Source organism: Pelophylax lessonae, assembly GCF_965119305.1.
Source record: "Pelophylax lessonae genome assembly, chromosome: 4".
NCBI lineage: Eukaryota > Metazoa > Chordata > Amphibia > Anura > Ranidae > Pelophylax > Pelophylax lessonae.
The window spans coordinates 198375193-198391969 of record NC_138771.1 but is presented as its reverse complement, the minus strand read 5'-3'; the positions used below and the strand labels follow the sequence as shown (position 1 = coordinate 198391969).

The 16777-nt window shown below is 39.4% G+C and overlaps 1 protein-coding gene across 1 annotated transcript in view; it reads left to right on the top strand.

Annotated features, from left to right (window-relative positions):
• Nucleotides 1–16777, top strand: part of MUC19 (mucin 19, oligomeric) — a gene marked incomplete at both ends in the record, with an annotated part of 113916 nt that overhangs the window by 92646 nt on the left and 4493 nt on the right. Inside the window, 3 exons of the mRNA XM_082256303.1 lie at nucleotides 1193–1337; nucleotides 3138–3169; nucleotides 8160–8309. Coding sequence (XP_082112429.1) covers nucleotides 1193–1337; nucleotides 3138–3169; nucleotides 8160–8309 — 327 coding nt within the window. The remainder of the gene's footprint in view (nucleotides 1–1192; nucleotides 1338–3137; nucleotides 3170–8159; nucleotides 8310–16777) is intronic.

Sequence of the window (16777 nt, the reverse complement as noted above, 5' to 3'; positions counted from 1 at the left end):
AGTACTTTTTTCCTTTGCATTTTTAACCGCTGTATTGACAATTGACGGGCGAAAGATGGTTCTCTCGTTCTGGGACAACGTCATATGACGTCATCCCACTCTCCCTGGGACATGGCGCATCGCCGATCTCGGTAAGAGCCGATGACGAGGTTCAATCCAATCACAGCTAAACACATGTAAACAGGTAAATGCCAGTTATCAGCATTCCTCGCCTCACACTGACAGCGTGTGAGCAAAGGAGAGCTGATCAGTGGCATTTCCTCACAGGGGAGATCTGCACAGATAATCAGGGCACTGATCATCAGTGCCCTGATGATCAGTGCAGCCCCAACAGTGCCCAGCAGTGATGCCAGTCAGTGCCCAGTGATGCCAATCAGTGCCCATCAGTGATGTCAGTCAGTGCTGCCTTTCAGTGCCCATCTGTGCTGCCTATTAATGCCACCTATCAGTGCACACCAGTGCACCTATCAGTGCCCATCAGTGCTGCATATCAGTGCCTCCTCATCAGTGCCCTTCAGTGCTGTCTCATCAGTGCCCATCAGTGCAGCCTCATGAGCGCACATCAGTGAAGGAGAAAAATTACTTATTTACAAAATTTTATAACAGAATCTAAGAAAAACTTTTTTCCGGTCTTATTTTTCTTTTTTTAGCAAAAAATGAAAAACCCAGTGGTGATTAAATACCACCAAAAGAAAGCTCTCTCTGTTTCAAATAAATTATACAAATTGTGTTTGGGTACAGCATTGCATGCCTGCACAATTGTCATTTAAAGCCCCTCAGCACTGAAAGCTGAAAATTGGTCTGGGCAGGAAGGGGGTGAAAGTACCCAGTATTGAAGTGATCAATAAAACCCATTGTTTATTAAATACTACCAAAAGAATGCTCTATGTATCTAAAGAATTATATGCAATTCATAAAAGTGCTACATGACATAGTAATCGTCAATATTGCAGTCATATCATAGAAAGCTGAAAAAGGGCCTGGTAAATATGGGGTATACACAGGCTAGAACTCAAATGGTTAACTAAGATGTGAACAATTTTAGTTAATTTTATGTGAATTACATTTTTTACGGACTTTTTTTTACACATTTTACTTGTAGATTACATTTTTATGTGATAGATGTTTTTTTGCCATTTTTAGCATGGCTAAAAATTCCTTTTAACTAATATCCTGCTCTGTCTGTATGTAGGTTGTTATCCGAGATGTCCTATTGGTGCTCCTTTCCTAGATCAAAACTCTATGGAATGTGTTAGAGTTTCTGACTGTAGCTGTTCTTACAATGGAAGAATAATGGCAGCAAATTCACGGATTGTGGATGAATGTGGAAGGACATGGTATTACATTTATTTACCAAGCAATAACAAGTTTTTTTTCTCTCTAAAAGCTAGGGGTAAAATAATTGACATAGTCAGACCATGTGTGGACACATCTGTTTGACCATCATGTTTGGGTATTTATTGGGAAGGTGAATTATTTTCAAATAAAAATGTTGTCTCCACCTTTTTGGGTTGCTAAAATGTAATTTGTGGATCACTGGTTAAAACCTTTCAGTGTAACGAAGCAATTAACCAAAATTTTGAATGGTAAGTTTTAAATTAGATGTGAAATTCAATGTAACTGTCCATTCTTTAGTAGTCACTTGCAGCATTGATATTTTAAGTGAATATTAAGAATTGCAAAGTGTGCTAAAGCTTTCCTGCTTTGTAATTTTTAGGCTATGATGTAATAAATGTTGTCCTTTAAGGTTGTAGATACTGTGTTTGCTTACTACATTTAGTTAGGCCCCATTTACATATATGCGTCACGTGAACGTATGTTTTTCCGTGCATTTATTTTTGCATGTTTTCACTCAACACACATAGGGGAGCCCATTCACTTGAACTGTTCTGACCTACATATGAAAAACGTGCACAAAAGAAGCAACTTTTGGGCGTTTTGTGCATTTTGTTATCATGGAAAAATGCATATTTTTTGGCTGTGTTTGGAGTGACTGGAATGCATAGATGTGAATAAAGCCCTTTATGTTAGGTCTGCATAGATTAATGAATGGTTAAAACCCTGTAACTTTTTTGTTTTTTTTTACTGTCTGTGTTGGTTTGGGAAGCTTTATTTTTACTTCCTGTCTAGCAGCACAGCAGGAAGTGAATGAGGATTTCTCCAAAGTAAGAAATCCAATCTTAGACAGTTGTCACCTAAACAACTGTCCCTATTTGAATATTTCCCCCGTTCTAGTGTTAACTCAAAACAGCTTTTACCTCACTTTCAGTCCCAGTGACAAAGGGCAAATGGAGGTGGTTAATCTACCCAGGTGATTACAAAGATGACAATAAAAACTTGGCAGAGGTTCAAACCATTTTCTAGTCTGCGAAAAAAACATACAAAAATGGATTTTGATGTGATTAATCTCTCTCTCTCTATATATAATATATATATATATATATATATATATATATATATATATATATATATATAGTAAATTGATAATATAGGTAGATATATCTACAGACTTAATTTTGTTAAAGTTATGATAATACTACATATTATCTACATCACATCATGTTCTGGAATCCAAGTAATTGCACAAGAATGCCTAATGCAATGTCTTAAATTAAAAACAGGAGAAAATGAAAGATTTATATTCTGCTTCCATCAGTTAATTTGGTTTAATTACTCTAGCAAGTTAATACAGTGTGAAAAACTGTAGGAACCTAAAACTCCTGGTGTTACCCCATGGCTGTGGCGCCATAGGTGTCACATACAGCTGGCCATAGAAGTGCCATGCCATAGAACTTCTGTACACTATAAATACATCATATGCGTGGGTAAATGCTGATAGAAAAAGGATTAGTGTGTACACGAGTACAAGCATGTGAATGCGTACAGCCATTTTCCCTAATATGGAGCTTCCATGTAAAGGAAATACGCAATGGAGCATCGTTTAGCCATGCACTTCTATGGCAGGTTGTACAGGCCCGCTTTCACTGGAAAATGACAAGAATCGTATGCTAGAGCTTCCAAGTGCCTGCAAACGTTCATGTGCATGTATCCTTGTTATACATTTAATCATCTTGAAAAAATGTTTTTGTTTACGTTAAACATGAATCATTAATAAAAGCATCTTTTTTTCACTTTAGCTATTGTAGTAAAGGAAATGTTATTTGCCAAGGTGAGCATATATTTAATTTTACTTAACTCAATAAAAAACATATATGTCCAGTAAATAAAACCTATGCATTCTGACAATTAGTTCATAAAGAATAAACTCGTACATGCCAGTTTCTGTGTAACAATAAGTAACAAATAGCAAGGGATTTTTTATGTGACAAATGCAATAAAAATGATCACCATTTGTAAATACTTTCATATGCTTTACTAAAATTAAAAAAAAAAATTTAGGGGGCAATCCAGCCACCTAAACCTACTCAATACTCTAGTTTTTTTTTTTTTAATGAAAAGCATACATTATTGAAAATTGCTTTTATATAAGAATCTATAATTTGAATGAACTAAAATAATAGGTAAATATAAAACACCAACGTTTTTTTGTTTGTCTTTTTTTTATTTACTATTTTCACTTCTTTATTCTGATTAGAAAAGTGAATCTTTCAGTTCTGATTATTAGAACAGTGTAATTTCCTTAATGTTACAAGTTCTTCTGTTTTTCTACTGTTTTTTTCACTGTTCTTGTGTTTATTTGACATCCACCACATTTGTATGCTTGTGGATGTGGAATATGAGAATTCCATCATAAAAGTGGAAAATGTAACTACACTTAAATGATCAATCTCTTTCTGCCTATCCTTTTATTAAATAATAGGTATACCGTATGTTCATCTGAAATGCTCAAACTGACCCCATTATTAACTCCGAAGAACATTTGTTTACAACTTTCATTGCTTCTCTCTCTCTGATCTGTGTCCACATCTGAACAATAAGTTATCATAGAATTGAATAGCGCCCTTTCCCAAGCCTCTGCAGTCAGGAGAGATGGACCCACACAACTCTATGGCAACTCACTGTATAGGTATGGCTTGTCAGTGAGAGAGAGAAGAGGAAAGGATGAAAACAAAACTGTAGCATTGGGCAGGCCCTGCTTGTCAGAGTTCACGTTTTGCTACTTTATAAACAGCTGGGAAAATAGTTTTCCAATTCTTAAAGCTAACTTGAAATTTCACAAAATATTAGTTAGCTTTGCTCATCTCTATCAATTTCCTCAAAAAGTATTAGTAAAGTATTTTATGTGTTCATCACAGTGTGCCATTCTTGTGCTTTGTGTCATGGGTTAAAGCAGTTCTACTGCTTAAACAAACCTTATTGCATTTCCTAAAGTATTGTCCCCTCACCCCCCCCCCCTAATATTTACCTGGGCCTGATCTCGATCCAGTGCTGTTCAGGAGGGAAGTTGCACTCTTCCCCCCGCTCTCACAGGCTTTGCTGAAAGCAGCAGGAGCCAATGGTTCCCACTGTTGTCAGTCAAATCCTGTGACATTGTATATATTGTTACAAAGCCATGTGTATTTCCTATGGTCCTCAAATCCATCTAGTGGCTATAATGAAGTAATTTACTACTGCCTCTAATAAAGGAACATTTATTCAGAAGAGAAGATAGCCTAAAGAAAATTCGTTTTTTTTTTTTTTCTTTACTAAATTCACACAGAGCAAATGAACACACAGATTGGCAGGGTGAATGTCTTCTCTCTCTCTCTCTCTCTGATCTGTTGTCATAGAGTTGAATGGAATAATTTCCAAAACTTTTTCAGTCAGGAAAGATAGCCCCACACAGCTCTATGGCAGCTTAATGTACAGTTACAGCTTGTCAGAGAGAGAAGAGGAAAAGAACTAGAAATTTCACAACTTGCCAATATTATTTAGTTCTCCCCCTCTTTATCAATTCCCCCAAAAAGTATAAACCTATTTTAAGGGCTCATGCCACCATACTGTTCTTCTGTGCTGCATTATGCACACTCATTAAATAACGTTTTGACACACATTAATATATGTTGCAGCTAATTAGTTTTGAATGGACCACAAATACACAATAAAAACAAAAAAAACAGTAGCACATTATAGCAGACTTACCTTTAAAATGGAGTCCTCCAGCACTACACTGTCACCGCTGCCAGCGTTCAAATCTTCACCTTGTCTTTCTTCTGCGTTTGCACTCACTGACTGTTCGAATGGCTGGGCCACAATGACATCATTCCATCCATAGCAACAAGGCACTCTGTGTTCATGGCACAATCAGTGTACCCTGACTGCAGAGCATCACTGTGCATGTACAGTTACATCATCGGCTAGAGCGGATCTTTAGTGGACAACTACAGCATTGAGATTATAAATTAAACAGTGTACTGAAAAATTTGCTAAAGCTAACAAATAGCATGTTTTAATGCACACGAGAAAGAATTTTAAGTAACTAAAATAAAAACTAGAAATGTTTTACATAATTATTTGTGTTATAAATCTATATCAGTATCTTAAAAGTCACATCAACAATTTTGTATTGTTTATAGCATAATGCAGGTGTTTTTGCAACGCAAAAGAGTGATTCAGCCCTAAACCACGTTTAGACCTAGGAAAGCTCTGGCCAAGATCTTTTCACAAAAGGTTTACTTCTAGAAATATACAATTTTCAGCAAAACTCAACTCCAAAGATCCATTGTCGAAAGGCAGGAGTTTTAGTTGTTATACAGTATCTTCATGCTTTCGTGTTCTTCTTTTAAAGCTCACTATTTGTTTTGCTTTTGCTTTTAGAACGTTTTATGTCATTTATTAACAGTAATTTATTACTTTTCAGAAGAACCAACAGTACCACCGACATATCCAGAAGGTACTCATTAATTTACACGCAAATAAATCTGAGTGTTTAGATGAGAATAGCTTTTATGCTTTATGCTGGGTTTGAACACACCCACACCCTGGGTGTGTTCAAACCCATGCATAGGCACATACACAGATGTTATATTGGAAGCAGTGCCTGTTTCCATGCAATTGACAGCAATGGGACTGCCTTCCCAGGGATGCATGGGACAACTGTGCATCCCTGTGGGGTTTACATGGCCCTCACATGGGGCACTAATTCATGGGCCCCATGTGGATGAGGCCTAAAACTCACAGTGGCAGAGAGACTTTGCAGACCCTGCCAGGGAAAACTCCTCACTCTCCCCGCTCTTTAGCTAAGCAGCACTTGCTCCAGCTTGGTCCATACCTCTATATTGATCTGAGGCTGGTGGAATACATTGCAAAAATCATGCATTGCACTTTAGACACACTGGGGTTGATTTACTAAATTGATTTGATTTATTTACTAAAACTGGAGAGTGCAAAATCTGGTGCAGCTCTGCATAGCTAACAATCAGCTTCCAGTTTTTTTTTTTTTTTTTGTCAGAGATTAATTGAACAAGCTGAAGTTAGAATCTGATTGGCTACCATGCGGAGCTACACCAGACACTCCAGTTTAAGCAAATTAACCCCACTGTTTGCAGGATCAGAGCTCTGCAGGCTTCACTGCAAAAAAAGTAATTAATGCACAGCTGCTGAAGGTAATTCCTTACTTTATGCAAAACAAGAAATAAATGTTTTGATATAAACAAACTTTAAGGTACTTGAGTTACAGAATTGTTAGAAGGCAGCTTTCACGCACACTTATCGGCAGCTGGTGGAAGCAGTCTTGAAAGAACACTATACAAAGACATATTTTAATGAATTTAAGAGGATTTTAATGAAATTGTGTCTTTATCTCTGTTATGTTACCTTATGTTTCTCTTGATCTTGCCGATTTCTAATTTACAGTTGATATGCAGCATACTGTATGCACCTGTAGTTCATAATATATCGTGTATAGATAGGTGCCCAAAATAACACCCTTAAGATGTTGCAGAGAGCATCTCTTCTCAGGATGGTTAATTTGTAAGTATTCTCTTGTATTCTGCCCATGTCAGAACAGGAGGATCAGGCTGCAAAGGCTATCCCATCTTAAGCCTTAGCTCATTGCTTAAAGCAGACACTCAACATTTTTCTCACAAAACTATGGAACTTAGCCTTTATCTTCCTTTAGCATCCCAGGCAGAGTGTCATTTATGAATCCTGATCTCCGACAGGAGTAGGGCCAGTTTTGGATAAAATAGGGCCCTAGGCAAAATTAAAGAGGGGGGCATAGCTTTCCATCTCCTTGCTCCACTGCTATTCTACCAACTAAGGCTCTGGGCTTCCATCTAACTTCAGCCCTAGAAGGAAGATGTGTCAGCCTCCCAGGTGGCCCTACAGTCTAAAGTTGGCTGACATTTATAGATAATATAATTAAATACCAGTACACACATACCTATGCTTGAGATGGACTCATGTCCATTCATTTTTTAAATAACTTAAGAATTGAGATTCACATTCTAGGAAATGTCTATTTTTAAGCATTTTTTTGCAAAACAAGTGCCAAGGGCCAAGTGCAAAAATGTATCAGTGCTAGGAGACCATAGCCTCAAAAAACAAACACTTTTTGGTGACATTATTATTTTTGTGTTTAAATAAACAAAATCCAATAGAAGAATGTTCCCCCTTGGCATTGGGACTTTTAAGACATTGCGTATTGGATGATAAAAAATGAAAATATTTTAAACTAATATTTATTAATCCAATGAAATATATAAAAATGTGTTGTACAAATAGTTACACATGCAAGTGAAGATACAAAAAATACATAAGATACATAAGATACATAACAATGTAGATATAGCACAATAGTGATGAACTGTAAATTCTCAAAATCCAAATACACATGGGACTCTGCTATGTCGGGCATCCACAACCTGCTAGATTTAACACAAATATACTTACAAAATCTGTTCTTTTTTATATTGTTAAATAAATGTGTATAATAGGTCAAATAGGTCTATGCGTTTTATGGCCGCAGGCCCCTTCTTCAGGACCAAATTTCCTATACTGCCCTGTGCTTGTTAATTATATATAAAGATTTCCTATGTCCAATATCAACTATCATTGTATTTCCTGATGCCAGATGGTAAAAGTTGTAATGATGGTGCCCTAGCCCCACAAGGAAGTACAGTGAAAAATTGTTATGTTTACTTATTGAAATTAGACTATGGACTAGGGGTTTGAGGTATGTTTTTTATGCTTTAATATGTGTTTTTGCCTCTCCCCAGTGCCTCCCTCTGCTCCCATTTGTAACATTCATGGATCCCTGAACTTTGGAAGTGATGTTACTCTATCATGCAGCTCAAATGAGGGATATCCAATTCCCACCTATCGTTGGAAAAAGGTAGATGGTGATAGCCTGACCTCGGTAACGCAAGGTAAGCAAACTAATATCAAAAGACCAGTGACTTCTCTAAAATTGCAACCTATGTTTTTACTAGAGATCAATGACATAACTAAGAATCCAACCTAGTGATTCTTTAGAGATACGTGACATCACTATGAATGCAGCGCATCCTTTCACTAGAGAACAATGACATCACAAAGATTGCAGCATATCCATTCACTAGAAATCAGCAACATCACTGAGCCTATTCTATTTACTAGAGATTGAGGATATAATTGAGAATGCAGATTATACATTCACTTGATACCATTCATATTACTGAAAATGCAGCTTATCAATGATATGGAGACAAGATCAATGACCTCACTTTAAATGTAGCAGTTGATCAGAGACCAGTGACCTCAGTGAGGAAGCTTTCAGGAAAGGCTCTGCCAAAGTGCAGATGGAGTTGTTTTTTTTTCCACAAAAAATTTTATTGAGTTTAGGATAAACACAAAGAAGAAAGAGAACATATTACAGGGGCAGCCGCATATAATTAAACAATGGAATACATATGACAAATATAAGGAAATCCATCTCAGAGGCAACAGGAGTAAACACTCACGTAGGAGTATCATGAAAGCCAAACAAAAAAGAAAACACTTAGCATCAGCGGGTTCGGCGTATGCGATGTCCCCCGGCCACCCGCGATCGGTCCCCATAGAGACATAACAGTGGTCTGCATATGTAAACAAGGCAGCCAGCCGTTCTGTCACAGATGAACACAAGGATCCTGTGTTCCTGCTATTTAGGAACACAGATCTCTATGTTCTTCTAGTGAGTCCATCCCCCACACAGTTAGAAAGCATCCCCTAGGAACACACTTAGCCCTTTGATCGCACCTGGTGTTAATTCCTTCCCTGCCAGTGTTATTAGTACAGTAATAGTGCATATTTTTAGCACTGGTTACTGTAGTAATGTCACTAGTCCCTTCAAAAGTATCAAAAGTGTCAGTTAGCTGTCCGATCTGTCCGCCGCAATGTCACAGACCCGCTAAAAATTGCTGATTGCTACCATTACTAGTAAAAAATAAACAAATAAAAATGCCATAAATCACTTTGTTGTCACTTACTGAGGTTTTCCTGAGGTTACGACTGTTTGTTACTTTATTGTTTGCTCTCTGTACCCTATGGGTTATTAGTTGTATCTCTGTAATTCTCCAGTGCATGTTAAACGTTGTACTACATTTGTTAACTCCAATAAAATCTTTGAAACAGAAAAATGCCATAAATCTTTCCCCTAGTTTGAAGACGCAATAACTTTTGTGCAAACCAATCAATAAACACTTAGTGGGATTTTTTCTTTTTTTATCAAAAATATATAGCAGAACACATATTGGCCTAAAATGATGAAAAAACTTGATTTTTTTTATTTTTTATATTTGCTGTGTTTTATAGCAGAGAGTAAATGATATTGTTTTTTTTTTTTTTTTTTCAGAAATGTTGGTCTTTTTTTGTTTATAGCAAAAAAAATAAAAACCGCAGAGGTGATCAAATACCACCAAAAGAAAGCTCTATTTGTGGGAAAAAAAAGTCAAATTAACGTAGTGCCATATCGCAGAAAATGGCTTGGTCATTAAGGGGGTAAAACCTTCTGGTCCAGAAGTGGTAAAAGCATGCTAACATGTCAGCAGTGAAGAATAAAGTGACAGTAAGAGTTTTTTCATCATAGTGGCAGAAATAGGTTTGCCAGCAGTAGCAAATGAGGCTATAGGATCCAACACGGGAGTCTCAGCTGGCTATAGGGGATCAGTGGCACATACTGTACCTCTATATCAGGTTCTCCATTGGAATCTCTCCTGCTGGGAGAGGGAGGTACTGGATCAGGGCTAATTTCTGTGTACACAGAGGCTGCAGCGTCCGTGGCATAAACCTGTGTAGCAACCGCCACTAGAGGACAAGCCGCGTCCGTGCCGTTTTGACTCCCACCGCCATTTTGTTGTAGATCGTGCCGCATAATGGGGCAGAAACCCGGAACTTTCTTCAGCTGGGTGTCTTCTCAGGTGTCTCCTGGACATCTCCGTGGGTGCATGGCACAGAAGTAATGCAGCAGGGCTTTGGAAGGGACCTCGGGCCAGCGTGGATATGCAGTCCCTCAGAGGTGCACACGTAGCACTGGCTTTATACAGCCATCTTGGTTGAGCAGTCACTCCACCCCCATGCATATGGAGTTCTGAGGCGCATATGTATGCACATATGCCGGCCGAGAATGGACCAAGCCGATGTGCACAGACGTGTGCAGGTGCATGTGCATTCACAGGCAAGCGCCTGTCAACAGTACTGGCACCAAACGGCCAATTTAAACAGAGCTTCTGCACTGGCTAATTGCTGTTTGTCTACAGCGTTCTGTGAGTGTGTTCCTGATTCCTGTGTTTGAGATCTGATCTTGAAAGAAATGGGGGTCTAAAGATGGACTTTGTTGGCACACCACAATGACATAATGTCGTAAAAACTGTAATTTTTATTCAAAACATATAAAAATTTGGATAACAAATCCATATAGCATTGTCATTAAAATAATATGCAACAGCTTTACTCCAAAATATTGTAACGACATGTGAAACCCACCATACCACACAATATTAAAGGTAGTTACATAGTAGTTGAGGTCGAATAAAGACAACAGTCCATCCAGTTCAACCAGTGTAGGTGTGTGTGGCTGTAATCATCTCTCATACCCCTGAATGTTCTGATGCTTGAGATGTATGTCCAAGAGTTTTTTAAAATTAGCCGTACTCCCTGCAGTTACTACCTCTTGTGGTAGAGAATTCCACAATCTTGTAGCCATTACTGTAAAAAAAAAAAACCTGCTTAGCCTGAGGTAGTAAAATGAAAAAAAAAAAAAAAACATATGTTCTATTACTAGAACTTTGTAGTGTGTATAAATGATGAATGGTTTCCAACGGTGGCGGTGGATTCACTGTGAATGATACAATTCTCTACATGTTTCACGCTGCCGCGCTTCTTCTGGAGAGTATCGGAATATAGTTTGCTCACAATGTCGATAATAATTCAGATGTTGCAAGGTACAAGGAAAAGATCACAACAACAAGAAGTCAGCTAAGCCGGTGGATGACCCAGATGTCAAGCCCAAACAGGTGGAGGTGGGGGGATATCTAAGATGGACAAATCTTCTGACCACGATCCAATATTTGTAGCAAAAAGCAGAAGACTCAATATGATTCAAACAGGAGATAGTCATGGTAGGAAATTGTGGATGGAAACAAATCCCTCCATGGTTAAGCCTGTTTTCATTTGTTAATCAGACCGTGATATAGCTGGCAACTTGATGATGCAGATATATCTAAAGCTCATGAAGCATTAATGGTCCTCCCACAGGATTAATCTGGGGTAGTGTAGTCCATGTTTGGTAGTCCTGGCAATGATAATGCTATATGGATTTGTTATCCAAATTTTAATATGTTTTGAATAAAAATTATAGTTTTTACAACATTGTGTCATTGTGGTGTGCCAACAAAGTCCATCTTTAGACCCCCACTTCTTTCATATATATTAGGACGAGGCACATGTTCATTCTAGTGTCCATAGCGCCATCCTATGATGACACCTTAAACTTAGCTGAGATCTGATCTTGACCCGGCTTGCTCTTGACTATCCACATCTGCTACCTGCCCTGACCTTGGTTTGTCTCTGGATCCCACTTCTGCCTTCTGCTCTTATTTGATCCATTTTCTGTTGCCGACCTTGTTTGTGACCTGATGATCTTGCTGCCTGCCGTCTATGCCTGATCCGCCCACCTGTTACTGACCCAGCTTGTCTGACCCTGCATCCAGCCTTTCAGGCCTTTAGTCCAGCTTATCATCATTGGCTCCTACTTCCTGATTCTCATCCACAGTCGGTTGTCTGCCAAGCCCTGCCTGCCTCCAGCTGTCCTGCTGTCTCATCTGGTTGTTGTTAGCTGCTCCGTTTCCCAGCATCTTTCCAGCGAAGTATTGGATACTACCAGCGCAGACTACTAGACTGTTTATAGGCACTCATACCTCACTGTGCTCTTGCGGTTACTATCTCACTACACTGCCAGAGCTGTACGAGAGGCCTTCCTCATCACGCCAGACTTACTGACCAGGTACATGGCAGAAGCAGACTATCAATTCACTAGAGACCAATGATGTCAATTAGAGTGTGACCTATTTACTTTCAAGAGACTCATCTCTTTTTTTCTCTGCTCTGTCTAGTGCTGATCAACATATGCCTTGCACTGCAGCTCAACTAGCTTTATGACCAGCAACTGACGTTGTGCTGTTTCCACTCTCCCAGTCTGATCTCTACTGTACAGGGAATACTACAAAATGCTCATGTTCTTACACTGCTTACAATTAAAAAATATGCATTTGATTACTTATTATTGAACACTGTAAGGTACCTGTAAAAGGTTAAGTTTAGAGTGGAGCTTTGGTTGAGGGTTGAGGCGTTTAGCTTAGTCAGGCAGTCTGAGTCAGCAACAAATCTTGACAGCAATGTACAAAGTCAGAAACCAGAAGCATCAGGCTAAGACAGTAATCCAGGAAACAGGCAGAAGTAAAAATCCAGAAGTTCAGTAGATATCACACACCCAGGGAAACAAACAAGCACAGTCCACAAGAAGTAATGCAATTTAAGTTGATCTGACTGTGGATTGATTGCATCTGGAAGACAGGTGGGGCTAGAGAGTATTAGGAGGAAGTACTATGCAAGGTGTATACTGGAGGATTCTGGTTTCCCAGTGGCAGAGTGAACAGAACTGCCACCCAAGAACAGAAGGGCCTAAATTCAATCCCAGGCACATGACAAATACAGAGTTCACCTTTTACCCACAACTCCTGATTTACATATTTCTTCTGGGTAAAGGACTCTTAGATTTTCTGAAAAGGTCCACCCACCATTTTGCAGCGCACTCCCTGTTTTTATTTCTACGTAGCTATCCTGTTCTTAGAAATTCCCTTGTTATGCCTTGCACCCTAATCCTTGATTTGCAGTCTGTGAGGAGAAGCCTGCAAGGCCCTTTGGTTGACAGAGACACGCTATGCAGAGCTACAGGGAGGGTTGCAGAGACTGGTCACTGGGGGGGGGGGGGGGGGGCACAGCAGGACAGTTACCCCCTCAAACTTTAAAAGATGGGGCACTTGTTTAAATTTTTTTTTTTTAGTTCCATACAGTTTTCATGTTCATTATTTTATTGCGTTTAACCACTTAAGCCCCGGAAGATTTTACCCCCTTCCTGACCAGGGCCTATTTTGAGATTCGGCACTGCGTTACCTTAACGGACAATTGCGCAGTCGTGCGACGCTGTACCTAAACTAATTTGACGTCCTTTTTTTCCCACAAACAGAGCTTTCTTTTGGTGGTATTTGATCACCTGTGCGATTTTTTGATCATGCGATATAAACAAACAAATAGCGTCAATTTTGCAAAAATAACAATATTTTTCACATTTTTTTATATGAAATTCCCCAAAAAAATGTAAAAATTTAATTTTTTTAACATTTTAGGCCAATTTGTTTTATGCTACATATGTTTGGTAAAAAAAATTGCAAAAAGCATATTTTGATTGGTTTGCGCAAAAGTTATTGCGTTTACTAACTAAGGGAAAGATTTTTGTCATTTTTGAGTAATGGCGGCGATCTGCGATTTTTTTTGCGGGACTGCGACATTGCGGCGGACAGACCGGACCCTTGACTGACATTTTTGACACTTTTGGGGTTACCAGTGACATTACTACAGTAATCAGTGCTATACATATGCACTGTTACTGTAAAAATGACACTGGCAGGGAAGGAGTTAACTTTATTTGAGAAGGAGGGGTTAAGTGTGTCCCTAGGGGCGTGCTTCTAACTGTGATTGGATGTGGCTTGAGGTGTAAGAACAGAGATCAATGGTCCTACATAGCAGAACCGTATGATCTCAATTCTTACACAGGGGAGAATGACAGGCGGCTGTGTTTACATTAGCCGCCTGCCTTTCTCCCGCTGTAACGGACAATCGCGAGTGCCCAGCGGACATCGGGTCCGCCGGGCACACGCGTGGGGGGGCCCGTGAGCGAGCCTCTGGCGGCGTGCGCTCGCTCCCTAGAGCCTCACATGCTAGCGACGTAGACCTACGTCACTTTGCCTGTGAGGGGCTGACTGCCGACGTAAATCGTCGTTAGGCAGTCGGCAAGTTGTTACAGAACTGAATATAGCATTATAGTTTGCCATTCAAGTGGTAGTGCCATATAGAAGTATAACAATAAAGAATACATAAAGAGGTTCATAAACAAAATAACACTAAGATAACATACAAGGTAGAGCTGAATGCCAAAATACAAACACATACAATATATGCAGACAACCCTGATTCGCAGGCTTTTTTTTTTCAGATTCATACTTTCCTTGGACCGGCGCCTTTAAAAATTTAGAAAAAAAAAAAAATATATATATATATATATATATATATATATATATATATATATATATATATATATATATATATTTCTTACTTTCTGCTGTAAAACAAGTCCAATTAGAAAAAATGGAAAAAATCAAATTTCTTCATCAATTTAGGCCAAAGGTATTCTGCTACGTTTTTGGTAAAAAAAATACCAATAAGCGTATATTTATTGTTTTGCGCCAAAGTTATAGAATCTACAAACTATGGGATAGATTTACTGAATTTTTATTTATTTTACTGTACTAATGACACTGGAAGGGAAGGGGTTAACTTCAGTGGTGATCAAATGGTTAAATGTGTTCCTAGGGAGTACTTGTTAACTGTGTGGGGGTGCTTGTAGTATGGGAAGGCAGAGAGATTCATGTTCCTGCTTTGTAGGAACACAGGATCACAGCTTTCCCTTCTCACAGAACAGCAATCTGCCTTGTTGGCATAGGGAGACCGCTGTTCTGCTTTTCTCCTGAATGATTGATGGGTCCTGGCAGACATTGCATCTGCCAGATGGGCTGATTGGCTCTCGTTGTATCCAATCATAGTGGGAGTGGGTTGCCGGTGGCACGCATGCACACTCCAGACCTGGAAGTGTGAAATCACGTAGAAGTAAGTGATTCTGCACAGGAGAGCTGCCTTGCTGCTGTACATATACAGTATACTGTCAGCAAGCGGTTTAAACTGTGAAATAGGTATGTCAGGAGTTCGCTTTTTAAGAGTGCTACAGCATGGTCAGGTGCTAACGTCATGCCAGCAAGCATAGATACACGAAGCATACGAAATACCTCAGCATAAAAAGCAATCACAATAGGATAAGACAACTAAATATATAAATGGGTTCCCGTGTCTGCAAAACCTCGAAAGCAATTTGGGGGATATGTTGGGAGAAATTTTGTATTCCTCGCAGGAACTAGGTACCATCTGGTAAGCAGGTTATAATTTGCCTCTAGGAATATGTTCAATCTGGAGGACTTAGCGGATCATCAAATGTCAGCCCAAGCCTCAGGGTCTAAAAGGATGCCAAGGTCTCAGGACCAGCGGTTTGCATACAACAGTAGTATAGTAGTAGATGGTGAGGTCAGGTATGCATATAGTTTGGAAAATACAAACAAAGGGGTACAGTGTCACAAATTGATGTTAATAACAGTCAATGTATAAAAATGAATGTTCTAAAGAATATTGACTTTGCAGAGAGATGTGACTGCCAACAGGCTGCCAACAGGAAGGCAAGGTCCTTGTAGTGTGATTGTTGGTGACTGCTGGTGGACCTTAAGGAAGATATCCAAGTTGGCATTTCATCACCACTTGTGAATGTGAGGAGCCGGATGGTTGCTGCATTTACTGCGGATTTTAACCACATGCCTGTCTGACCACTCTATAGTTTGAGGGCCTGCTTGTTCTGGTAAGCGGTTTATCTGTGTGAAGCACTGTGGTGTAGTGACTATTGGGTTTAGATCCAGCAGGACTCTTCTCTCCATTCTCCTTCTATATCTTACTCACAGAGAGGACTTCCTTTTGAATATACTCTTTGGTGGACTTAAGGACTGGCTGTCACATCTCTCTGCAAAAGTCAATATTTTTGACTTCTTGATTTACTCGGACTCCACTGAATCACACTACCTGGATGTCAGATTGGTGCTGCTACAGTTACGTGAGAATGGGCTTTTCTTTAAGCATGAGAAAGGTGAATTCCTCCTGTCTCAGGTTTCCTTCTTGGGCTACATCATTTCAGCTGTGTTCTCCATGGACCCTCAGAGGGTTTTGGCTGTTATACAATGGCCTCACCCCAGTGGTCTCCGTTCCATTCAGCGTTTCCTTGGGTTTGCCAACTATTATTGGAAATTTATCAGGAAATTTTCTTCTTTGACCAACCTGAAACAGGGGTAGGTGCCCCCCAGTCTTAGCATTGGACACCTGATGGACCCTTACTTCCTTATGGGTTCTAATCCAAGAAGCTGTTTCCAGCTGATTGCAATTACGAGACTGGAGACAGAGAGCTCTTGGCCATTATCCTGGCTCTCAGAGAAAGAAGACACTTGCTCGA